This window comes from Rhamphochromis longiceps, linkage group LG6 (assembly GCF_057381845.1).
Source record: "Rhamphochromis longiceps isolate RC_006_pf linkage group LG6, R_longiceps_female_GT1.1, whole genome shotgun sequence".
In the NCBI taxonomy this organism is placed as follows: domain Eukaryota; kingdom Metazoa; phylum Chordata; class Actinopteri; order Cichliformes; family Cichlidae; genus Rhamphochromis; species Rhamphochromis longiceps.
The window spans coordinates 11677675-11703685 of record NC_140562.1 but is presented as its reverse complement, the minus strand read 5'-3'; the positions used below and the strand labels follow the sequence as shown (position 1 = coordinate 11703685).

The 26011-nt window shown below is 40.5% G+C and overlaps 1 protein-coding gene across 3 annotated transcripts; it reads left to right on the top strand.

Moving 5' to 3' along the window:
- Window positions 1-4254: 4254 nt before the first annotated feature.
- On the top strand, window positions 4255-24152 carry gtpbp1l (GTP binding protein 1, like). 3 transcript variants are annotated; one of them, XM_085409232.1, is made up of 15 exons: window positions 4255-4331; window positions 4616-4806; window positions 5312-5423; window positions 7680-7860; window positions 14717-14900; window positions 15235-15399; window positions 15523-15646; window positions 16235-16349; window positions 17040-17184; window positions 18232-18414; window positions 18750-18885; window positions 19017-19195; window positions 19309-19455; window positions 20222-20272; window positions 21027-24152. In XM_085409232.1, the coding sequence occupies exons 2-15, from the start codon at window positions 4618-4620 to the stop codon at window positions 21132-21134; spliced, it is 2019 nt and encodes a 672-aa protein (XP_085265358.1). In that variant the 5' UTR covers window positions 4255-4331; window positions 4616-4617; the 3' UTR covers window positions 21135-24152. The 3 variants fall into 3 exon arrangements, with proteins under 3 accessions (XP_085265358.1, XP_085265356.1, XP_085265357.1); XM_085409230.1 differs by lacking the exon at window positions 20222-20272; XM_085409231.1 differs by lacking the exon at window positions 20222-20272 and having other exon boundaries at window positions 4283-4399.
- Window positions 24153-26011: the final 1859 nt, after the last annotated feature.

Sequence of the window (26011 nt, the reverse complement as noted above, 5' to 3'; positions counted from 1 at the left end):
TGAGAATCTACAATAGTCATAAAAATAAAACCAGTGAATGAGAAGGTGTGTCCAGACTGGATGTGTATATAGATCTCATTCTATCTATCTATCTATCTATCTATCTATCTATCTATCGAGATACATATGTATATTGATCAATATCTAAGGATAGATATTGATAGAGAGAGAGACCCTACCTAGAAACCACTGTTTTAAGGGCATTAAGTTGCATGAACATTAGGAAATATAGAAAAATAAATCTGGGAAACTTACTGGTGGAGGTTGATATTCAAGCCGTTCCTGAAAAAAATAAACTTCCAGATATAAGTACTTCAAACACTGAATGAAACAAAATATGACGTTTATAACTCAGCTTATTCTATTACTGAGATGTGGCACATGGAGAAGATCTTACACTCTAATGATACTTTTTTTTCCCGTCAAGAAACACAGAGGACAGTATGTTGTCTGTGATGACAGTGAAGACTCAGTGGCAATGGGTGGGCAACTCCAGGCCTCGAGGGCCGGTCTCCTGCAGGTTTTAGATGTGTCCTTGAGCCAATACTGTAGCATCCCTGGCTGAATGATGGTCTCTTATACTGATGCTTCACAGAGGTTTTATTGGAAATGTTTTTATTGAAACATTCAGTGAAGACACCGTAAGAGCTAGAAACAAATTTCTCCTGCTCACATATAGCATATACATCAAATTTACATCACTCAATTCATTATATCACCTCACTAACTTACAACTACACATAAAGGTCAAGGTCAAGGTTAACAACATAAACTCTATTAAACGACATTTTGATTGCATGTAACTTATTCCGTTAAAGGAAACATTAACAAACATTGTGCCACTGTCAGCCAGGTACTAATTGGCAAAGTAAACGTACATATTTTTCACTTTAAGGCACACTATTTTACCATATCCTAAAAGAAAGGTTACTAGCAGCCCTTTAACGGTTTTGTGCCAGTTTCCTGTTTCAAAATAAAAGCATGGATTTCAAAATAAAACCGAAGTGCCTTTAAAACAAACATAAAAATATTTACCAAATTTAAAGGTCATTTACACTCCCACCAAATCATGAGTGTTTTAGCAAAAGGGAGAACTATAACACGAATGATTTTTAAAAACAAATGACCTTAACCACAAGGCCTTTTACATAACGAAAACAAAGAATTATCCATGCATGAGCCTGCAGGTAATGTCCACAAGTCTTCATACAATAAAGGGTATAGTCATTGTCTTAGACAGCCTCTAAGAGCAAGATCAGTTTCTGAATGGGCCGTTCAACAATGGATGGCTTGCCAGAACATTGACCCTCCCTTTTCATTTTCTGGTCCCCAAGACGAATCTTAACTTTCCTCACAAGCCCATCTTTATCAGCGACTGTTTCTTCAACTCTGGCTAATCTCCACTCGTTCCGTGGCAGATCATCCATCCTTTCGATGACTATGTCACCAACTTTCAGATTCTTTCTAGAAATATGCCAACGTTGTCTAGTGGCAATATTAGAGAGATACTCTCTTCTCCAGCGGTTCCAGAATTGCTCTGCTAGATACTGGATATGACGCCATCTCTTACGAGCATACATGTCTTCTCTGATGAACGTCCCGGGAGGTGGTAAGGCTCCAGTGGGTTTCATAGTGAGTAGGTGATTAGGAGTCAGCGGTTCTGGACCATTTGGATCATTCAGGTTATCCACAGTGAGTGGACGGCTGTTCACAATAGACATTGCTTCGTAAAACAATGTCCTCAAACAGGCATCATCTAATCTTCCAGGTGAGAGTGAAAGAGTGGACCGAAGTACATTTCTTACTGTTCTGATCTGTCTCTCCCAGACACCTCCAACATGGCTTGAATGGGGAGCATTCATAATGAAGTCGCACTGCCTCTCAGCCAAGAATGCAGTCAGATGATTGACATCCATCTGTTTCAGCGCATTATACATTTCATTCTTAGCTCCAACAAAATTGCTTCCTTGGTCACATCTTATTTGTCGTACTGCTCCTCTTATGGAAACAAAACATCGGAGGCCATTAATGAAGGCATCTGCTGACATATCATTCACCATTTCAATGTGAATTGCTCTACAACAAAGGCATATGAAAAGCAGACCATAACGCTTATTCACCTTACGCCCTTGCTTTGTAAAAAATGGCCCAAAACAGTCCATTCCGCAATAAGTGAAAGGTGGAGATGGATCCACCCGCTCAGATGGCAGGTCTGCCATTCGCTGCTCTTCCACTGATCCCCTGAGTTTCCTGCATTTGACACACTGATGCACATAAGATGCAACAGCTCTGTTCATTCCTGGGATCCAGTATCCATTTGATCTGATCTCGTTGATGGTTATACCCCTTCCTTGGTGTTTAACCTGTTCATGATGATGAGCTATTATCATCCTCGTTATGTGGTGGTCCTTTGGAATGATCATTGGATGTTTCTGAGAGGCAGGGAGAGATGCATTTTTCAGTCTTCCTCCCACCTTGAGGATTCCATCTTTGTCAAGAAAGGCATCCAATCGTTTACTCTTTACTAACAGTTTACTCTGCCGTGAAAGTTGTAAGCCATTACTAAGTAGCTGGATCTCATCTCGATACACTCGTCTCTGTAAATCTCTTATAATGATGCGCTGTGCATCCTCTCGCTCCTGAACTGTGCTGTGACTTGTTGACTTGTCACTCTTGGTTCGGCGAAGAAGTCGCGCAACAGCTTGTTTGACCTTACACCATGAAGAAAACTTTGACAAGCGGTCTGAAAGAGTCACTTGTTCTGCAGACTCCAAATTTAGTGCTTGAACCCCATGATAACAGGGTTCATGCTGATCGGCGTTGGCCTAGCCCTGCTTTATCAGAGAAATAAGAGAGCGGAACCAGCTGTTCAAACCCCCACATGGCTGCCCGCTGGATTCGAAGCGCCGGGACGAGGTGCGACCTCTCACAACGAACGTAATATGGTCAACACCTTGGAGACGCTTACTGCTGCTGTGAAGGCTCAAAACAACACCATTGAGCGTATGAGGGGAAACATCAGAGAGAGGCCTGCTCAAAATGACACCCTTGAGCGACAGCTGGAAAACATCGCGGAACGGATCACTGCAGTTGTGAAGTCTCAGAATCAAAAGACTGACAACACCTTGGAACTGAAGTTTGATACCATCATGGGGAGGCGGCTCTCCAACGCGAAGTTGAGGGACCAGTCTCAGAGTGCTAAAATTCGAGCTGCTCACAAAACAGAAATCAACAATATTCAACATTCGGACACCACGGCGCCAGCTGCAGGCCCAAGGCTGGAGCCCACCAAAACAACTCCCTGATAACGACTGTGTGATGACTATTACATGACAAAAACAGTTATCCAGAACACCGAACCCAACCCCCACCCCTTTTCCCACCTCGATTACCGCCATGTGCCCCCTTTACATTTCTGTCAGCTTGCAGCAGATTGGTGACACTGACGAATTCGAAGTTTTCAAAATAAATAAATAAAAGCCTTTCTTTATTTAGAGCGCATATAATTAGAGCGCATAACACGAGCGAATAGGATGCATGATGACTTTAACTACTTTATTAAATATCCGTATATTTATTGACAGCTGTATACTTTTTTTTACCCTCTTTTGAACTGCTTTTTGACACAAGATTATGTGGACTCATTGAACGTCCCCACACCAGACTCTCAGTACCTGCTTGAGCTCATCAGACACAGACACTGGGGAGAGTCTGTGTTAATAGTGGATGTGTGAGTATCTTTACTCACACATCCACTGGATCCAACAGTGGACATCCAACAGTGGACATCCAGTGGATGTCCACTGTTGCTCAGTGCTCATGTTTTTGTTGTTGTTTTAGAGGTGATGACTTTTCTGAAAACATCCTTCAGGCCACGAATAAAGACTAAAACTACAACTGAAACTAACAGAAACCGAACTAAAATGAAACAAATAACTGTATTGTACAAATTTGAAATTACAACACGAAATCAACTCTGGACCATACTCTGCATATTTTGCCTTTTATAATCGATTTCCATGCATGTTTATAGGACTGCATAACTGATTTAACAAATCAGAACATTTTCTTAATACACACAAATTATACGCTTTTTATTTATTATGCATATTATGTTATAGTCAGAGCGTGTGTGTTGATGGCTATGCATGTCTAAGTAGGTCACTAAAGGCGACAAGTTCATGTACGCCAACAGTGGGCGGGGCTACCTATAGTGTAGCCAATCCCTTTTGTTTATTTTTTGATGGGCGTGCCATACAGTCAGTGCCAAGCTAACGAAGCCAACCAGAGTAAACAACTAAGTTAGCCTATCAGCTAGCTAGCAACTTCTGGTATGCCTTCGTTTCTTGAGAGAATGTATTATATAATTCATCTTCATCAACAGTTTAAACGTATAAAAGTATGGACATCTAGTCGTCACCTCGCAGCTGTGTCGATTTATTAAAACCTCGTTTTCCCCTGTTAAGAGTGTTAAATGTTCGATGTTTGGTTAGCATTTACTAGCTGGCTCTATTAACCAGCCTAACTTTCTATCATTGCTAATGTCTAAATGTTAGCCATTGAAGCCATACACATAATTTAGTTGTTTTATTTGCTATTTTCATACTTTTTCTAGAAATGGCGTCGTTAACGGCGACAGAACCAGCGTTACACCCAGGTACAGCGCCAGCAGCAGAGTCTATAGTGCCTGCTTGTATGTTTGCACCGGACCGGGGGTGTGCCGAGGATCAGTCCGGCGGAGAGGGCTTTGAAGACGGCGAGGATACAAATGAAGAGTCCGCGGATCATTTAGACTTAAGTAGCAAGGTGGGCCTCATTGTTAATTGCGCGTTGAGTCGTTACGTTTTAATACATTCCGACTGAGCAGATTGTTCATTGGTTTTCTATATTGTCACCGTGTGAATGAGTGCCACGTAGTATGCCATAATAACTTTACAGGTGCTTAAAAGTTGTACACGGGGCATTTAATGCTCGCTGTGCATCCCAGAGAAAGTGACACGTACAGTATTTTGCACCATATCTAACTGTATCCAGCTGGCAGCATACTAGACATGTAACCTAACTACTGTATATGCAAACTTTGCAGTTCTTTTTGTATTGTTGAATGGAGAATCCTAAATAGTCAGACTGAACCAAAACAAAACACCAACAAAACTTTATTGTGTAAAATTGTTTTTATAAAATGCTGACTACTTGTTGCGGTAGTGACTTGCTGTATGTGCACTCACAGAAGACTTGTTTAATGGTGTTTGCCCTGTCTGACCTTTGCAAATGTTCAGCTATTATCTCATTTACTGTCTCTACCTTTCAGCTGGTCCTTGTGAGTCCAACAGGGGAGCAATATGATTCATTACTGAGACATTTGAGGGAGCGGATAGATGAGGGCTGCGGAGAGACAATCTATGTGGTTGGGATGGGCTCAGGTAAGAGTTAGCAACTTCCAGTGAACTTCATTAATGTATAGTAATTTTAAAATAGGATAATGTGGCAAGAAAACACACACACACACACACACACACACACACACACACACACACACACACACACACACACACACACACAAAAGACAAGAAAAAAGGAAAGAAAGTGTTTTTTTTAAATAAAAGTCTTTTTTTTAATATAAAATAATGTATTAGCAGTTGGAAACTGTATCTTGTTATTGAATGAGAGGAAATATTTATTTAGGGCTAAAAGTCTGAGATTATCTAAGGCAAGAAAGCTGTGTTTTCAGTCATCTGGTGTGTGTATGTTCAGGATATCCCGTAGGTGGCACCAAAGACTTTTAGCAGGCATATTGTTTTTAGACTAGGCTGAAATCTGTAAAGCAAAGGAAAAAATTGTACAGCTATATTATGTCAGTGCCTGACTTCTAAAATAAAAGTTAATTATTCAAAAACATAAATTCAAACATGTGGCTGTGGGGTATAACACCTATTGCTTCATAGCCATAGTAATTGTTAGGGAAAAGTAGTTTTATTGGTATTTTTCAGTCACTGTTGTGTTGTAGCTGTGTCGTCACTTCTGGGCCTCCCAAACAGCTAATCCCATTTGTTTGCTGTTCATTCTAAAGCTCTACACACAAATGCAGCTGGCCTTTTTGTGCTATTTTCTGACTGTTAAAGCAACTGTCTGACCCAGAGCACACATAAGGGCATGTCACTTTATCCTCGGTCAGCACAGGCACTGTCAGTAGTGCAGTGGTACAGACAGAATATCAGCACCAAAGGCTGTCTGACGAGTCAGACAAAAACTAACAGACTTTCTAATGTGACTGGCTGTAGGGCTGCTCAATTAATCGAATTTTAATCAAAATTACGATCTGGGCTTTCAACGATCATTAAAAATGACCAAGCCGATTATTAGCACCTCCCTCGTGCTTTACTCTTGTGCTGCTCTGTGTGGTAAATCGAGCGCACCTCTCTGCATTTCAAACACGCGTCACAACAATTAATTGGACCCGAGGGAACCTCGAAAAGCTAAGCAAAAGTTATTTGGAGATGAGAGGATAATGACTGCTGAAGAAAGAATGCCGTTGCTTGAAAAGAGAGGGAAAACAACTTCAGTGATGTGGAAACATTATGGATTCGCGGAGTCAGACGTGGATCAAGTAGACATAGTGTGTAAACTTTGTTAATAAACACTACAAATTCATTCAATCATTTAAAGACCGCTCACAAAGTGACACAAAGTGACACAAAGTGAAGGAGCAGCAACTTTAGTTGGCATACCTTAATGTCAGTTTGATGCAATTGTGCATTGTGTGGCTACACAGATTGTCTTGATGTTTGGTTATTTGTATGCATTAATCCATCCATCCATCCATCTTCATCTGCTTTATCCGAGGCCGGGTCGCGGGGGCAGCAGCCTAAGCATGCATTAATATTATGCAGTATTTTGAAGTTCACTAAATATTAATGTTTACATTTTTCATTTATTTTTTATATTGCAAACATTTGCACTGTCATCAGTATTTGCACACTATTTCATATTATTTTTGACAATCTTTAAAGCCATTATTCAATACATTGTTATTGTTAAATAAATATCGTCAAATAATCGAGATCTCAATTTCAGTGAAAATAATTGTGATTATCATTTTTGCCATAATCAAGCAGCCTTAACTGGCTGTGTTTCTTTTTGTCAATCAATCATAAGCTTTTTTGTTGTTATTGTAATTTATGTGTGCCAGTTCTACTTGTAAAGCAACTGGCAGCAACCAATGGGTTAATACATTTCTTTACCTGTTAAGTGGATGAATACTGTGGGTTTCTTTGAAAATTTAGAGTAATCTGCATATATACAGCCTTTAGAAAATAAAGTCTTCTCTTAAAAGTTGTCTGAAGCTGACTGCTGGTGATTCGTTCATTTTGAAAATTGCTCTGGTCTCAGTAATTTAAATGTTCTCGTCTCTTTACACCTACTCCCATCTTTCTTTTAAAAACCACCTGTTTTACCCTCTTTCATTCTTCTGTGTGGTCTTTGTCCTCCCAGTCACCACCCTCTCATATTACATGTTACTAACATTCCTGTATTGCCCAGTTAGCAGTGAAGATGCCAATTTTCCAAGGGTGTGGCTTCACATTACTGCTGAAATTGCTTTTTCTAAAAACATCCATTAAATTGGTCCCTCACTGTCCTGCATGAGAGTGACTTCTTCCTTTCTCATACGCTTCGTTTAGATGGAGGTGATTATGGTCTGGATGAAAAGGACATGGAGGCGTCGGTAGCCACCGTGCGGTCGCTGTGTGAACAGATTGAGGCTGACTTAATCATGCTAAGAGAAAGGACAGACGCTGGAGGAAAGATTCGAGACTACCTCATCCGTCGACGCGTGGGCGAGCAGGATTTCCTAGAAGTCAGGTAAAAAATATGAGGGGAGGTTCTGGGGTGTAGGCAAAAGAATCATTAGAAAATGTACCTGCATTGTTAACTTGTTAATGTGTGACTGTTGGGTTTGGCTATTATTGAATGCCAGGTTATATGACAATATGACTCAAACATATTCTGTTGCATAAATGAGTTTTGATGTATCACTGGGTTCAGAAAGCTACAGAAATGGCTCTTTGGCCAGCACTGCTGAAGAGATTTATAGGCAGATTTAAAGCACAGGTTCCTGTTGTTGTGATAGTTGTTTCCACCAGGAAGAAGTATGTAATCAAACTAATGCACCTGTCTAACATTGCTTCATTTTTTTAAAATAGTGTTTTGAACGAATCAAATAAGAATTTGCGCTTCCGACAAGTCAGCAAAAAGCTTCTCTCCCAGATGTTCACAATAGCAGAATAAGACGCAATAAAAGACAAAACTGGCCACCAGACTCAAATTTATAAGAATGAAATGCATCGAAACTCAATTCACCCTTAATTAGATTTTATTCTTTTTTTTATTACATATATATATATTTGTCTCTTTTTTTGTAATTACAGAAACCTCTTAGCAAAGGAAGCTTACAGTCTGGCTCACACTTATGGGCTGAATTTTTGAAATTCTCTTTGATTACTTTTTTAGCTGCTCTTTGCTGCAGGACTTTTGTTGATCTACATTTCACATTAAAATATTTTAAGGTGCTCTGTTGAATTCAGGTCAAGGGACATGTTGGTAAAATCCTTTCCAGCTAAGCTTTTTGAGCTTGGGAGTTCAATCTGTATTTAGATATTTAGTCTTTGCCACATGTAAACTTCCATTAGGCCGTCTCACCAGTAATTTTGTGAGTCATTTAAGAATTGTTATGTTTATGAATCTGAAAAAAAAATCACCATGCGTTATTGATTTACTCATGGACTCGTGACACAGACAGTCCCCCTGCTCTTATTTTAAAAGTTCATTCGCTGTTGATCTTCCTGACACCTCTGTCCCCTTGGCTGAGTCACTGGCCATGTTGTTGTGGTGATCCTCTGTCATTCACCTGCTTCCCCAAAAAGCCTGTCCGACTGCTCCAACTCCACTGTGACCAGAACCTTCAGAATGTGGAAACCTGTTGTCTCATAGACGGCAGAGCAATGTAAGAACAACTGGCACAACCTGTAGCTCAAAACAGAGGAAGTAGAGTTCATCCACAGTAGGGCTGCTCAATTAATCGAATTTTAATCACGATTACGATCTGGGCTTTCAACGATCATTAAAAATGACTGAGCCGATTATTAGCCCCTCCCTCATTTATCCGCGACACCTTAAAGGCCGGTCCGTGAAAATATTGTCGGGCATAAACCGGTCCGTGGCGCAAAAAAGGTTGGAGACCGCTGATTAAGAGGACCCGAGGGAAGCTCGGAAAGCTAAGCAGAAGTTATTTGGAGAGGAGAGTGACTGCCGTTGGTTGAAAAGAGAGGTAAAAAAAAAAAAAAAACTTCAGTGGTGTTGCACACTATTTTATATTATTTTTTAAAGTCATTGTTAACCCTTTAAATCCGGTCAGAGCAGCACGCTCCGTTTTGTGTAACTACTTTTAAATCCCTGTAGAATCTGAACCATGTAAGCTAGCGCAATAATTTGTTTTGCATATGAAACCGGAGGAGTTGTACTTACAACTTATGCCATCAGCTTGTCCTCGGTCACGGTTTCCTTCCACATATAGCTTTGCAAAAATTGCATAAAAAGCGCTTGCAGGAACAAAAACATAATATTCCAGAAACACGCTTTGCCGATCCGATCAGCTGTTCATAACACTTCCCACAGTGAAACAGATGTCAGCGCGAACTGTCTCATGTCCGCCATTTCCTGGCCGAAACCGGAAGTGACGTCATTTTCGCGGAAATGTAGTTTTTTACTTGTAGACCTTAAAAACCTCTACTGGTCATGTTTGACTTTTCTGAATAGTTTCTGGGATGCTTAGAACTCGAATTGCACTGCTGGAAATAGTTTATTTTGATGCACATGCTGTTTTCTTTGCAGATTTGCATCATAGGATTGTTTTTTTTTGTTTTACCTGCAGTGTATATAAAAATTGGTGTATCTCCAAAATAAAACTATGAAGACACTCAAAATAAATTTCCTGTTGTTGTAAACTATTTTTTGCAACTTTTTTGTATTTAAAGTTTTGAAGGATAAACCTCTTAAATTTCTCCAAGTAGAAATATATCGTTAGCTTCATAGCATAAGTGCCTAAGTCATTTTTTGGTCAAATTGAGATTTTTGCCTAACTTTACTCCCCTACCACTGCTGCATCATCCTGTCCGTCTGCCTATGTCATTGGCCAAAAATGACTTAGGCAATTATGCTATCAAGCTAACGATATGTAAAAAAACAAAACAAAAACGATTTTCAATTTTTTTGTAGTTTATTGCACTTTTTTGCAATTAATGTAGTTACTATGGACTTAATGCATACATATTATTAAAATATGGGCTATAACAGTTATTTAGCAACTTTAAATGCTCCCACAAATGGCACTACAACATGTAAAAAAATAATATAAGCTCTGGCGGACTTGGTTCTATAGTAGGTCTTAAAGGGTTAAATAAATATCGTCAAATAATCGCGATCTCAATTTCAGTGAAAATAATCGTGATTATCATTTTTGCCATAATCGAGCAGCCCTAATCCACAGGATGAGGCTCACTGGAGAAGTAATAGATGATATGGGTCTGTTATCAAAGCGGCTGGTAAATAAAATAATAGTACACGAGTAATAGCTGAAGTCTGCAGCTCATGTGCATATATACGTTATAAACCCTAGTAAATGTGCAGAAACCAAATGTAAAGCCAAAATGGTGCATGGATCAAATCTTCTAAACCTTCTGCAGTCTCCAGCTCCATTATTAGCTCACCACCAGCCCAATGTTTCACAGTCAACACTGGACAGTCACTGCAGCAGACCTGATCAGCTTCACATCAGACATGCTGGGCTCTATCTCATCCACACTAGTAATCTTAGTCATATTGGCCGAACCACCTGCTCCCATGTGTGATCTTGCAGTTGTGTGAGCAGAGTTTTTCCTTTGGCAGCGTCCACAGAGGCTTACTTTGTGCATTATCTTTCACACTGCCTTAGCACAGATAACCCTTGTGTCAGAATCATGTACTTGTCTGTGTCTCAGAGCAAGGCAGGAAAGAGGAGTCATTTTTTGATGGCAGTCACTTTCTTTCTGAACCTTCATAGAAAAGTTGTGTACTGTTGCATTAGACAAAGCCAAGAACCAAAGGCCCAGCTGTGAGAATGCTGTGATGGTGTTTTATAGCCTTGCTCATGCAAGTTAACCCAATTTGAAAATGAATTGCACACTGCACCTGTTTTATGCTGTACTTCGTATTGTTGATGTCTGTGTCAATATTGTATAGCTTGGTTCCATTTGTCCCTGTTTATAGAGCAGCAATAAACCAGAAAACAAATACGCTGGCCTGTTTGTGACAGGTGATGATTTATTATAGCACAGGCCCTTTTGTACCTGATGTTGCTGCTGGGAGTGTTTATTTACTTTTGGCATGTCTTTTCTTATTGTGCGTCATTTGAGTTTCATTCATGTTCGATTGAATTTAGAAGGTTGAAAATGATCTCGTCCTGCATTTGACATAATTTTCCCTTTATTTATTTTGCATGTTGAGCCGAGGATACTTGTTTACTTCCAACTTGTTATAATCAAACGCACAAGAACAGAAATGGACAACACCATTAGTGAAAAAGAAATAAAATATAGATGTAGGTCTTAAGCTGGATTTCTTTTTAGTCTCAATAAAATACCCAGCAGTCTCCATCAGTTTTATTTTTAGAAATGAAGATTGAGAACCTTCATATACTCAATGGGAGGGTTTAGAGGTGGTAGAAAGATTTGTAATGACTTGGCTGTAAAATTGTCCAAAGTGTTGGTGAGGGAGTCCACAAAGTCAGCCGCACGACAGGCAGTCAGCTGACTGGCTCTCTCATATAGGGCTCACTGTTTTAAGCTCCTTTAGCCTCCAACACTGTAAAGGGTCCTGACTGAAGTAACAGCTCTGCATACAGGGAGTGCAGAATTATTAGGCAAATGAGTATTTTGTCCACATCATCCTCTTCATGCATGTTGTCTTACTCCAAGCTGTATAGGCTCGAAAGCCTACTACCAATTAAGCATATTAGGTGATGTAATGAGAAGGGGTGTGGTCTAATGACATCAACACCCTATATCAGGTGTGCATAATTATTAGGCAACGTCCTTTCCTTTGGCAAAATGGGTCAAAAGAAGGACTTGACAGGCTCAGAAAAGTCAAAAATAGTGAGATATCTTGCAGAGGGATGCAGCAGTCTCAAAATTGCAAAGCTTCTGAAGCGTGATCATCGAACAATCAAGCGTTTCATTCAAAATAGTCAACAGCAAGAAGCGTGTGGGAAAAACCAAGACGCAAAATAACTGCTCATGAACTGAGAAAAGTCAAGCGTGCAGCTGCCAAGATGCCACTTGCCACCAGTTTGGCCATATTTCAGAGCTGCAACATCACTGGAGTGCCCAAAAGCACAAGGTGTGCAATACTCAGAGACATGGCCAAGGTAAGAAAGGCTGAAAGACGACCACCACTGAACAAGACACACAAGCTGAAACGTCAAGACTGGGCCAAGAAATATCTCAAGACTGGTTTTTCTAAGGTTTTATGGACTGATGAAATGAGAGTGAGTCTTGATGGGCCAGATGGATGGGCCCGTGGCTGGATTGGTAAAGGGCAGAGAGCTCCAGTCCGACTCAGACGCCAGCAAGGTGGAGGTGGAGTACTGGTTTGGGCTGGTATCATCAAAGATGAGCTTGTGGGGCCTTTTCGGGTTGAGGATGGAGTCAAGCTCAACTCCCAGTCCTACTGCCAGTTCCTGGAAGACACCTTCTTCAAGCAGTGGTGCAGGAAGAAGTCTGCATCCTTCAAGAAAAACATGATTTTCATGCAGGACAATGCTCCATCACACGTGTCCAAGTACTCCATAGCGTGGCTGGCAAGAAAGGGTATAAAAGAAGTAAAACTAATGACATGACCTCCTTGTTCACCTGATCTGAACCCCATTGAGAACCTGTGGTCCATCATCAAATGTGAGATTTACAAGGAGGGAAAACAGTGCACCTCTCTGAACAGTGTCTGGGAGGCTGTGGTTGCTGCTGCACGCAATGTTGATGGTGAACAGATCAAAACACTGACAGAATCCATGGATGGCAGGCTTTTGAGTGTCCTTGCAAAGAAAGGTGGCTATATTGGTGGCTGATTTGTTTTTGTTTTGTTTTTGAATGTCAGAAATAGAGCAGGGCAATATGACCAAAAATATTTATCATGATATACATTTGAAAATTTGCGATAACGATATAACTGACGATATAATTGACACTAGACAAAATACTTTACAACTCCACAACTTTATTAATGCAAAAAAAACCCATCAATGTATTTTCACTTAAACAAGCAGCTTTTTATGTGCATTAAATGGTAAATGGCCTGCATTTGTATAGCGCTTTTCTAGTCCCTAAGGACCCCAAAGCGCTTCACACTACATTCAGTCATTCACCCATTCACACACACATTCACACACTGGCGATGGCAAGCTACATTGTAGCCACAGCTGTGCTGGGGCGCACTGACAGAGGCGAGGCTGCCGGACACTGGCGCCACCGGGCCCTCTGACCACCACCAGTAGGCAAACATGGGGTTAGTATCATTAAAGTTATATAAAAATGTAACAGTGCAAATGCAAATTCCTTGCTGACAGTTTAACCAAAAGGCATTTCCAGTGGAAATTGGCCGACATATCGGCAACATAACCATGTATAATATCCACAAAACTTAAAAAGAGGTTATACACACACAATACGGTAATATTATGTTGAAGCACAGTACGTATCACTCCGCGAGGCTCCTGCCTACGATAGCCGTAATGCTCCGACAATCCATCAAGCAGTGCGGGTTCATAGCTTAGCAAAGTCGTACTAAAACATTTGACAGATTTTTGAGCGCCGTGTACCACATAAAATCGTTTCGAGGTCAGTAAACACAACCAGAATTCATACATAAGGCACACAGGATTATGAGGGGCGCTGTCGATTTTCAGAAAAATCAAAGGATTGATTTTAAGTGTGCCGTATTTTCCAAACAACACGGTAATAACGACGGCCCGCTAGCATGCTCTACCGCAAATAGTGCTTTGTTGTGTATCTGACGGATGAAAGCCAAACCAGTCCCACACCACTGAAGTTGCAGCATTTTTACAAACCAATTCTGGTTCATCCGTTTCATTTAACGATCCACTTTCGCTCTTCTCATTCTGCGTCGCCGCCATGTGCGTATGTAAACAAAGGCACTGCGCATGCGCGTTTTACCCATATTCTATCGCGATATTTCATTTTCCTATCGTTGCCCAAAATTACACCGGTATTACCGTGAACGGTATGATATGGCCCAGCCCTAGTCAGAAATGTATATTTGTGAATGTGGAGATGTTATATTGGTTTCACTGGTAAAAATAAATAATTGAAATGGGTATATATTTGTTTTTGTTAAGTTGCCTAATAATTATGCACAGTAATAGTCACCTGCACACACAGATATCCCCCTAAAATAGCTAAAACTAAAAACAAACTAAAAACTACTTCCAAAAACATTCAGCTTTGATATTAATGAGTTTTTTGGGTTCATTGAGAACATGGTTGTTGTTCAATAATAAAATTATTCCTCAGAAATACAACTTGCCTAATAATTCTGCACTCCCTGTACACTCCCCTGTACTGAAACTTGTGTTATTCACTCTTTTTTTTCTTTTCTGTTCTCTTTTCTCTAGAGTGGCTGTTGTTGGAAATGTAGACGCTGGAAAGAGCACCCTGCTGGGAGTGTTAACCCATGGTGAGCTGGATAATGGCAGAGGTTTCGCTCGCCAGAAGCTCTTCCGGCACAAACATGAGATGGAAAGTGGGAGGACCAGCAGTGTGGGCAACGATATCCTGGGCTTTGATCAGGAAGGACAGGTGGGCTGCTGTCAGTTGTGAATGGGCAAAATCACTGGAGAAATGCATTTCTGTAGTGATCTTTCCTTATTTTTTGCATTTATTTAAAAGTTTTTGAGTACCAAATATAAAAAAAAAACACTGCTCAGTGAAAGACTATTCAGATAGTAATTTTTCTTGTTAGCTTTATGGATTTATGTGAAATTATAATTGTGAAAAGTTTGATCACATTTAATTAACAGCATGTATTTTTCCTGCAGGAACATTTTTAAGCTTTCTTTCAAAGTTTCATCCTACCGTTTTTTCTCACGTCCATTATAAGTAGGTTTTCTTTTCTGTCTACTCGCTTCTTTAGGTGGTAAACAAGCCAGACAGCCATGGCGGGGGTTTAGACTGGACCAAAATCTGTGAGAAATCCTCCAAAGTCATCACCTTTATTGACTTAGCTGGGCACGAGAAGTACCTGAAGACCACAGTCTTTGGCATGACGGGACACCTGCCTGATTTCTGCATGCTCATGGTGAGAGAGATTGAAAGTTTATATTTAACTATTTCCTGGCAAATCCTTTGTTACTTTTTTGTTCCTGTTTCTGCCCTCACATATTTAACCACTCATCTCTGTGTTTCTTGTCTCTCCATGTAGGTTGGCAGCAATGCTGGCATTGTTGGCATGACCAAAGAGCACCTGGGTCTAGCGCTGGCCCTAAACGTACCTGTGTTTGTTGTGGTTACCAAGATAGACATGTGCCCAGCTAACATCCTGCAAGGTAAATCCACTATCTCCAGCACAGCTGTATAACTGCTCTGTTCTACATCTTTAGGTCCCAGTTTCTTAACTTCATGCTCAGTGTGAGAGGTTTTGCAAATTCAGCATAATCTCCATTCCCACAGCAATGTTTACAGAAACACAGCCATACCAAAGACCACCATTGTGTTGTTAAAAGCAGTAAATACTTTCACGCTTCATGGCTCTGCTTTAATTATGTTAAGGTAGGAAACTGGGCTCTAACTCAAAAAAAGCCTCTTTGGGAAGAAAATGAATAATATAAAGTAAATCGCTAGAACGCTTTTAAAGTGAAGCAAACTGAGAGAGAAGTTTACAAAAACAACAAACTACTGGAAGAGCACATAAAGGAAGTGATAATAATTAAGAAATAATAAAACATGAATAAATATGCTTTTAAAGCAAAAGTAAATTAAAAGCAGTCTTTTTTTCCATTTAAAGCTTACTACTTTCAGTTTCCATCTCTTTAAATATGTCATTTATTTTCACTCTCAGGTTGTTTTGTTCAGATTTTGTCATGAGTGTTGTTTTTAGGTTTAAGAAACTCAGGTTTGCTTGTGTTTGTCTGCAGAGACACTAAAATTATTACAGAGGTTATTAAAGTCACCAGGCTGCAGGAAAATCCCAGTGTTGGTGCAGAACAAGGATGATGTCATTGTCACAGCCTCTAACTTCAGCTCTGAGAGGTAAGACCAGAGAACAGGTGGGACGATGGGCGTGACTCTGCTGAGAAATAATAACAGAATGGGTGACAGTTGATTGACAGCATACTCACACAGTTAGAAATAATGTTTGATCTTTAAAATGTTCCTGCAGAATTAGGATTTATGAATAAAATGCCAAAGACGTTTAGTGAAAGTAAGTAAAAAAACACTTACGGAGAACAGGATATCATATGCGCACTCTCCAGTATGCCAAATAAATCCGACTACATCAGCTTGACCCTTAATTTTACTTAATCATACGGTTTCCTGCCAAAAATAAAAGCGTATACATTTTGTCTGTGGGGAAATTGCTGGATGAGTCCTCATATGATCTCAGTGCTTTAACGCATAGCTTTTTTCACATGGGTCATCTTGATTCTGTTTTCAAATCGAACCAATCAGCACACTGGTTTCTGTTTTTTGATCGGCCTCTGGTGTTTGTGTGTAGCCACGCCTGGGTGGTGCATTTTTATTTTAGGTTTATAAGTCAAGTGGGTATGCTGTTAAACAGCTTTCCCTTGCCTCTTTAATTTTTTCCTAAGATTTAATGTGTAAATATTCATGTGCTGGTTTATCAGTCCCTTTAAAGAATCTGCCATCCAGCCCAGTCGGTTAAACAGAATAGATTTTTTTTTTCATCATCTCTCTTTTTTTCTCTCTCCTTCTCTCCAGGATGTGTCCAATATTCCAGATCTCAAATGTGACGGGGGAGAACATGGACTTGCTGAAGATGTTCTTGAACCTCCTTTCCTCTCGGACCACCTTTAGCAATGATGAGCCTGCAGAGTTCCAAATAGACGACACATACTCCGTACCTGTAAGAAATAGAGCACACACTCAGTTATACAGCCATGGATGTTCATTTCTTTACAATTAGTGTTTCAGTGCATGAAAAAGTATGCTAGCAAGGGCAACTAGATCAAAGACATTGTAGATAGAGGTAGATTTATTAATGATCTGTGTCAGTATAGTGCCTTTTTTTAGGGTTAAAAACTCAAATATGCAATAACAAATTTGAAACTGAAAGGTGTGGACAAAGTTGTTGTTAATGGTGATTTAATGGTGGTCTTATTTTGAGCATGATGTGGCTGTGAGAGTTGCTTGTCTTATATTTTCTGAGTGCCAGTGGGAGATCTTATCAGAATGAGTGTATCGTTGAGGCGTGTAGAAGGGCCAAAAGCTGGGCGCAAAAGGAGTTGGGTTTCTTCCTGTAGTTCCTGCATGTTTGTATGAGTCCTCAGCCCCAGTGTTAAGAACCACGCCCTGCATCGCCCTGTTTAGTTTCTTTCTGATCAAGCTTTTATTTGCATTTTATTCCTCAGTCCCACCTTTTCAGCCCTGATGTGTTTCTTCTCTGTACACTCTTTTTTTTTTTTTTTTTAACTTTCTTCTCTTTCCCATCAACTCCCCAGTCAGAAGGCTGCTCTTCCCTGAGCCTAGTTCTGCCAAAGGTCACTTCTGTTAAAATGGAGTTCTTCCTTCCCACTGTTGCCAAGCGTTTGCTCATAGGAAGTAATTAGATTGAGTTTTTTTTTCTTTTAATGCATAATTTAGACTTCTGCGGTGAATGTTGTTAATTACTTGTGGTCATCTCCTATTTCAGTTTTCAGTGAGGCACAGTAACAGTCAATTTGATAAATACACAGAAAGGTGAAGGTTTGATAGTAAATAATGTTCTCTGTTCTTCTGTGCTTTCTAGAGAACATTTGCAATACATAGATTTCAGATTCATATGACAGACATGTTTGTAACAAAGCAGCACGTCTCTGAGTATACTGCACTCCACATTAGCTGCCCCAACCTCCAATACTTCACACAGTCCTATCTAACAGAAAAGTCCAAAAGTATCATTTCTCTTTCACAGGGTGTGGGCACAGTAGTTTCAGGCACTACGTTACGTGGATTGATACGACTCAACGACACGCTCCTCTTAGGTCCAGACCCCCTCGGCACTTTCATCCCCATCGCAGTTAAATCCATCCACCGCAAGAGGATGCCTGTCAGAGAGGTTCGCGGTGGACAGACCGCATCCTTCGCCCTCAAAAAGGTCTGTGTGGAAATAATTTAGTTGAAATACAGCCATCATGACATATTTGAATTATTTTTACATATCAGTCCAAAAGACAGCATAAAAATAGCTCAAAGATGACTTGGCAAGAAGTTTTGAAAACTTCTGAGGAGGATAATTATTCAGAAACTTTGAGACGTTATATGCATATGAATTAGTTTCCTAACTTTAGAATCAGTTTTGTAATACATGCAAATCCCAAAGAGTGAAAGCAGGTAGTGTTCTGGCTCTAATTCAGTTTTGTCTTAACCAATCCCCCAGCTTCATTTCTTTTTCCTTTGTTCCTGCTGCTTTTTCCCCTCCTGTCTTCTCAGATCAAACGATCATCCATAAGGAAAGGAATGGTGATGGTTTCTCCCAAGCTGATGCCACAGGCCACCTGGGAATTTGAAGCAGAGATTTTGGTGCTTCACCATCCGACCACGATATCCCCGAGATACCAGGCCATGGGTTAGTAAATACAGACACTCACAAGTTTAAATAGCACCGATGGGCATCTGTGTGTCTTTGACTCCCTTTTATAAAAGAAAAATACTGTCTGGCCAATCGGTAACTGTGCCACTCTCCCTCTGTATCATTAGTCCACTGTGGCAGCATTAGGCAGACAGCCACAATCCTGTCAATGAACAAAGACTGTCTGAGGACTGGGGACAAAGCCACGGTCCATTTTCGCTTCATCAAGACCCCCGAATACCTGCACTGTGACCAGAAGCTGGTGTTCAGGGAAGGACGTACCAAAGCTGTAGGCACCATTACAAAGGTACTGGGGCTTGTGCTTACCTTTCTGGTTCAGTGTAAACTCTTTAATTATCCTATAATTAATGTTATGTGAACACTGGTGTAACAAACACAAGGTTGTGTTTGCAATTTCAGCTTCTCCACTCAGTGAACACCCAGGCAGCTAAGGCCCAGCAGTCCAAATCTCAAGCCAGCAAAAAGAGTTCTAAAGAGGGCACAACCGCTAATGAGGACAGTGGATCAGCAGCACGGTCACCCAGTCCTACCACAGCGCAGCTACCGGTGAGTGAAACAGTGCTCGGGGAATCCTCATGAGTGCATATTTTACAGAAAACATAAGAAGTGACAAATTTCATCGGGTTGTTTTATGTGTCCAACAGTTAATTTTCCAGTGCTGAACTTTTGTTTTCCCTTCCGGGCACCAACACTGTCTGTATGCACTTATGACATTTGTCCTTGTGGTCTATCCTGTAATTCACCCTCTGAACACTCAGGTTTTGTTTTATCTGGAGCTGCAGAAATTCTGTTTTGGGTGCTTTCTTGAATTTTTTAGCCACAGGCTTCCTGTTGGTCACAGTGACTGTCACTGACTCCCTCTCTGTGGCTGTAGTATTTCACCCTTCAGTTCTTGCCAACCAATTACTGTTGGTTGACACAAAAGTTATCACTACTAGTGCATTAGTGTGGTAATGTCACCACAGACATTAGATTTTCTATTACAGTCAACTTTGTGTTGGAAGACATCTTCTCTCTGCTCTTCAAAGTGCTTAAATCTGCTACTTAATGTCTACAACTTTCACATTATTGTTCCATTATTGTACTTTGACTTTCAATCATTTTATTGCCAACTTGCTCTCCTACCCTGTCCATCATCCTGCCTTCATCGTCAGCCACATGTACCTCCACTCACCCCCTCCTCTGCCCTCTGATCCTCACCCGTCCTCACTGCTGTTTTCGCTCTGCATTCCCGATCCTTCAGTTCTAACACTTTACTCTCTCGCTGTTATCTCTCTCTCTCCTCCCTCCCTGTCTTGGCATGCTGCGTCAGACAGTGGCAGAGGAGGAGGCTCTGTGTCATGATGGCAACAAAGAAAACAAGGTAAAGTTCCTGCAGACTGTGGGAGTGATGATGGCGTCTCCTTAGGTGTGGTTGTTCCCTAACCCTCCCCAGGTTCTAAGCAGATGTTTTTTTTTTGCATGCATACTCTGCTTTAGTGCATTTCTGCTTTATATTCACAAACTTTTCTCAGTCACACCAGGAAGCTGCTGTACTGCAAGTACAAGTGTTTGCTTACTGAACTGGACCCAAGTGGGATTAAAAGCTGTGGAGGTGCTAGAGGAAGGAAAATGAGCTTTTTCCCTAATTGTTCTTCTATTTTTAACTACACCCATTCTATATTCTCCCTGGTGAACGTACCAATTAGAAAAACATGACTTGTCTCTGTTAGCTTTTTAAATGTTACTTGTTACTAAAATGTTACTAAAATTTTATTTTGTCAGACAGAACATTTGTGCAGTTACAGGGTTTCCTGTGACCCCGTTTAAAACAAAGTAATTACACTTGTGTTAAATTAAACAAAAAAAGGGGAAAAGGGCCTGTGTTTGTAAGGTGTTTACCCCATCCACTAAAATATCCTGGGCTAAAGTCTGAACTGTTCACTTTCCTTTTTGTTTGTTCCCCTCAGAGAACCTCTAAACTCGTTTTTACCCTCTTAACCTTTTTAAAGGAGTTCCTGTTGCTCTTATCTTAACTGTTTTGGATCAACAAGCTTTACCTGCCGCCTGTGCTTTATTTCAAACCTGATTTCACCTAACAGCTGGCTCACAGTGCTGTCTGTCCATTCCATCCACAGCTCAAGTCAGGAGGCGGGGGACGCAGGAGAGGTGGTCAGAGACATCGAGGGAAAGGTGTGAATGCCACGAATACAGCAGTGCCCACAGGAGCAGCGGGCACAGCCTAAAAGCACAAACATGGGTTTCTTCACAGCCTGTCATCATCATCGTCATCATCATCATCTCTTCACAAAGAGGAGGGAGAGTGACTGTGTGGGCCTCTTGCAGGTGTGCAAAGACTGGCCATGTTTCTTCATATAAAAACAAATAAATAATTAGTGAACAGTCTGAATCAAGAGAGTGACATATTTATCAAAAATGATATATATTTTTCTTGTTGGCTGATGAAGGTGATAGTTCTTTTTTAAATTTGTTTTTCCAGGAGGTGGTTATCTCATTTGTTTTTTCCCAGCTTCTAGCAGATGGATCAGTCACTCTCTCTGCTCTCTCCTGCCTCTAATGTTTTTTGTTTCCCCCCCTCGGTCAGCCTGCTTTTTCCTTATTCTACATTTCCTTGTGTTCTGTCATTAATGGGACTTTCTGAAGGCACCAGACTTGGAGTCTGCTAACATTGGTCAGTGAAGGAGGATTGTGTTCAGTAGTTGAAAATTGTTTTTAAGCTCCTGCTTACTGAAGCCAGCAGTATAAATGTGCATTTGGGATCCATTGAGCTGAAAGGGATTTGATAGCAAGCGGTCGGCTGAAGCTGCTGCTGTGTTAGTTTAAGCTGACCACTGGTTTTGGGGTTTGGCTACAAACTGTTCTCTGGAAACCTACTGATGGATGTAAACTCTGTGGTTGTGTTACCCTGAGACTAGTTATGAATGCATCACTTATAATGAAACATCGGCTTGTACACAAAGTGCTCATGTAGCCGATGTTTAAACATGTTATAGAAGGAAATCTTCATCGACTTTTTCTAAGAGTCCGTGTTTCGGTTTTTCTAGTTTTTCATGAAGCCAAAAGAGAAAATTTCTGAATCATCCTTTTTTAACGTTGGAGTGTTGAGTAGCAAAGTGGCGTTTGTCATGGTGTAATGTACTACAAGTGCTTTTTGAACAAGCAAAGCAGGCAGAGGACCTTTGCACAGTTCCACTTTGATCCAGTATATTAAATGAAAAATCCAAAAGCTGATAAAGTCTTGTGCACAAAAACATCCATCAGGTATTTTACTAATTTAATTAAAAAAAACAAACTCTAATGATGTCAAAGCCAACACAGAACATGTTTCAGTAACTGAGGTTTTGCTGCACATTTTGTGTTTGTTCTTCATATAATTGAGAATTTTCATGTGAAGTCCAAATCAGGTGCAAAGCTTCACAAACAAACGTGGACAATCACCAGATTATGGTACACGTGTGCAAGTCATGTTGCATCCTGCCTTAACCTGACGTATACCCCTAATGACATCAAGCTAAAGTAAGCAACAGTAGACTACACCCTTTTTGCCACAGATGTTTTCCACTGGTTTTTATTAAAGTGGTTTCTCGAGTTGTCTTTATATTGGGAAGGTGACCGTGTTGGCAGTTGTCACAGTTTTGCAGCCCTCTGTTTCTTCTTTGGGGGGCATAGATCTCCCCTCACATTAGTATTAACTTAATGTTGATCAGTCTGGTCTGACAGTCCTTGAGCTACCAGCTTTATACGTCTCATAAGCACAATGAACTAAGAGCATTACTACCTTTCTCCCCCTTTAGATCTTACCAACAGTGCATGGATGTTTATCTGAAGAGACTGTTTGTGTGTACAGTTTGTTACATTTTTGGACAGTGACACATTTTTTTTCTCACTTTTACATCTTTTGAAAACAAGCTGCAATAGTAGAGCAAACCATTGTGGTTACGCTTTGTTTCAACACCATGACTGCAGCTGTCTTCATAGGTCTTTCTGCCTTCATAGCTGATTCAGGTGATTGACTTAGACACTCCACGATATTGTACCTTTTCACCTTTAAACAGGTTATGCGTTCAGTCAAAGTTATCTTTGTAAAAAAGAGAATGACCTTAGTAACAATTAAAACTGGACCACCAAACTAAAAAAGGTTGTAAAGGTCTGCGATCATCCAGGCAGATGTTCCTACAATAGATTCACTTTGTTCTTTTCGACCACATGTTGTGCCATCTACATTAAACGCCATACTTAAAATCATCTCCAGATCTTCGACAGGCTTCATTTATGAAAACGATAGCCCATGAGTGAATTGTTCAGTCACATTTCAACCTTTAAAGTTAAAGTGAGAGCCTTCGTGTTGTTTCCATCTTAACTGTTGCAGTGGCGTGTGGAGGCCGAACGGTGGGAGAGGTGTCACTGTCCAAAAATCTGTATGTGAGACGCAAGTTGTACATGCCGTTTAAATTAAGTGGTGCCAGTTTGTGTTCTAAATCCTTTTAAATAAAGATGTTATTTAACAAAACGTGTTTTAATAATAAATAATTTAAAATAATGTCTTCAAGAACAAGTTTAGGAGGACTCTTTGGTGAAATTCAGAATTATATTTTATACTTTGTATGCTCAGAGGTGCTCCGTCCAGAATGTACCTTGCCTGTTACCTTTACCTGACAGGCTCCAGCCCCACCGTGACCCTGAGCTGGAGAAGCGGCCGTGGATGGATGGGAGAAATTGCTCAGGGTGAAAGGTTGGACAGCGTCTACACAGCGTAATCGATTTTTGGCTTCTATTACACAACCGTAAAGTTTTGTGATGAATTTGGTTACAAATATTACTCTGCTGACAAAAAAGGATCAAAAAACATTTTCCCATCTTAGGGGATGAACCAGTGCTGTATCTACACACTGTGTCTTATCTTTTGGACACTTTTACCAGCAGCCTGTCACAAAAACATAATTTATCTCATTTCTTTAGTCGAATTGACAGAAATTGCCGAATACAGCACGTTTTACATCAACAAGGTGATCCCCAAACAGCCGTTAGCTGAAAACCTGGCTCATCTCGCCATGCCAGTCGGTGTGGCCTCCTTCGGACAACATCACTGTAATGCCACGAAGAAGAATTTGGATATCCATTCAAGTTTGTTTTCAGCAATGTTTGTGTTTATGTCAGCAAGAAAAGAATTAAAAAATGCAGCATGCAAGTGATAATATACCTGCTGTTGGGGTCAAACATTCAGTGGAAGAATATAAAATAAACATTGTGAAATAGGAAACAGACACTGGTGGTGGGTGTATTGTTCTACTGTTCTTCTGTTTACAGTTTTAGAATATTTTAGTGTTTTACGGCAGTCTGAATTTAGGACATTTGTATTTTCATTTGTTGATTACGCTTAATGCTTATACACATTTGTAGCAGGAATGACCCACGCTCAGCAATGTGACTGCAAAGGTTTATTTACAGTGTGCCTTTCAGTGCTGTTGCGTTACCGTCAGCAGCTTTTCGGCTCCTCATTGCGTGGCAGCGCCTTCCTCTCACTGCTCCTGCTATGGTCTCTCCTCCTCTCTGGCCCCAGCGGCTGCACGATTAGTGTTTTCAGCCTCCCCTGAAACCACACCCTTAACCTGCTGCTCCACCCCTCCCCTGCACCTGAGCCACCAAACACAACATGAAAAATGGCTGAAGAGTGAATCAGTTTCTTTGGAAATTGATTAATACTTTTTCAGCTCTTTCAGCCAAGTCTGGTTCTGCTGGCGATTTCTTCCTGTTAGAAGGGAGTTTTTCCTTCCCATGGTTGCCAGTTGTTGGGCTTTTCTCTGATTTGTCTGTATTACTGTCTTTACCTTACAGTAAAGTGCCTGGAGAGAACTGTTGTTGTGATTTGATGCTGTATAAATAAAATTGAACTGAATTTTAGAAAAACAAAAGTTGGTGTTTCGATCACCTTCAGTTTGTCAGTCAGTTTGTCACAAACCAAAACTGAAGCGTTCCATCTTCAAGTCCAGGTTATGTTGGTGAAGGCCCAATTCTACTGTTTATAGCAATTTACACTGCAAGTCACATACATGCATTCATCATTCAGCAGTCATGATATTATCTCACATTCTGTTGTGTAAATTCACTAATTTGAAAATCCACTGCACAGATTATTCTGGTCTCTATTCATGTATTGAGGAAGAAAATCGTTTACATTCTCCATCAATTTACTTTTCTCATTAGGGTGCTTTTTTTGAGTGGCCTCACTGGTTCTCATGAAGGCCTTTTCTTGTTTAACATATACTGTAGAACCTACAGCCAGCATTGTCCCACCGTAAAGCCCTCTTATCTTTCCATACAATACCCAGTGAATATGCACTTGGGCATTTTTTAAATGTGAATTGAAATTAGAACTTGGTAAGTAATACTGTAATACACCGACAGCCTCCTTACACTGTCTGTCATGCTTTCACTGTCTGCTTTAGGCTGGCTTTACTGGGACATAACTGATTTGTTAATTATCAACTAAAGCCAGCCTCCACATCCCCCTTTGCCTTGTGTACTAGCTTTGCACATGTCAGCCTTTTCCCTGTAGGCTATTCCTACTGTGTACCCCCCGCGATGCTGTCCGCTTCACAAATTAACCTCAAGATGTGGTCTCGAAGCTCCTGACAGATAACTCATGTTGGGATATGACCTGTTTTCTTAAATCTAATTTGCCATTCAGTCCACGCCTTTAGCTCTAACTTTTTTTAATTTGTTTTTGTTTTTTTGTTGTTGTGTTTTTAGAACATATTTCAATTTTGGTGCAAATGTGTGTTAGTGCTGGTTACTGTTAAGCTTCAGCAACTAGTAATGCAAACACAGACTGTATCTCCTCATCATGCTGAAGTGAACCTTACACCTGAATGTGACGGTGAACCCGTTCCTGTTCATTTACTGAACAGGCAGATAAACAAAAAGTAAACTGCTCATATCATTAAATAATGCTGCCTTCTTCTGTGCCTTCACGCTTGCCTCGAGCTTATTTTTTGCTTGTCAACACTTTCCCGTTTCAGTCATGTTCCCTGCTGTGCCCGAGAGACTCATTTTGCACATGTAGGAGCCTCTTCTGAATCACTCTTTCAAGCGGTTTACTCCT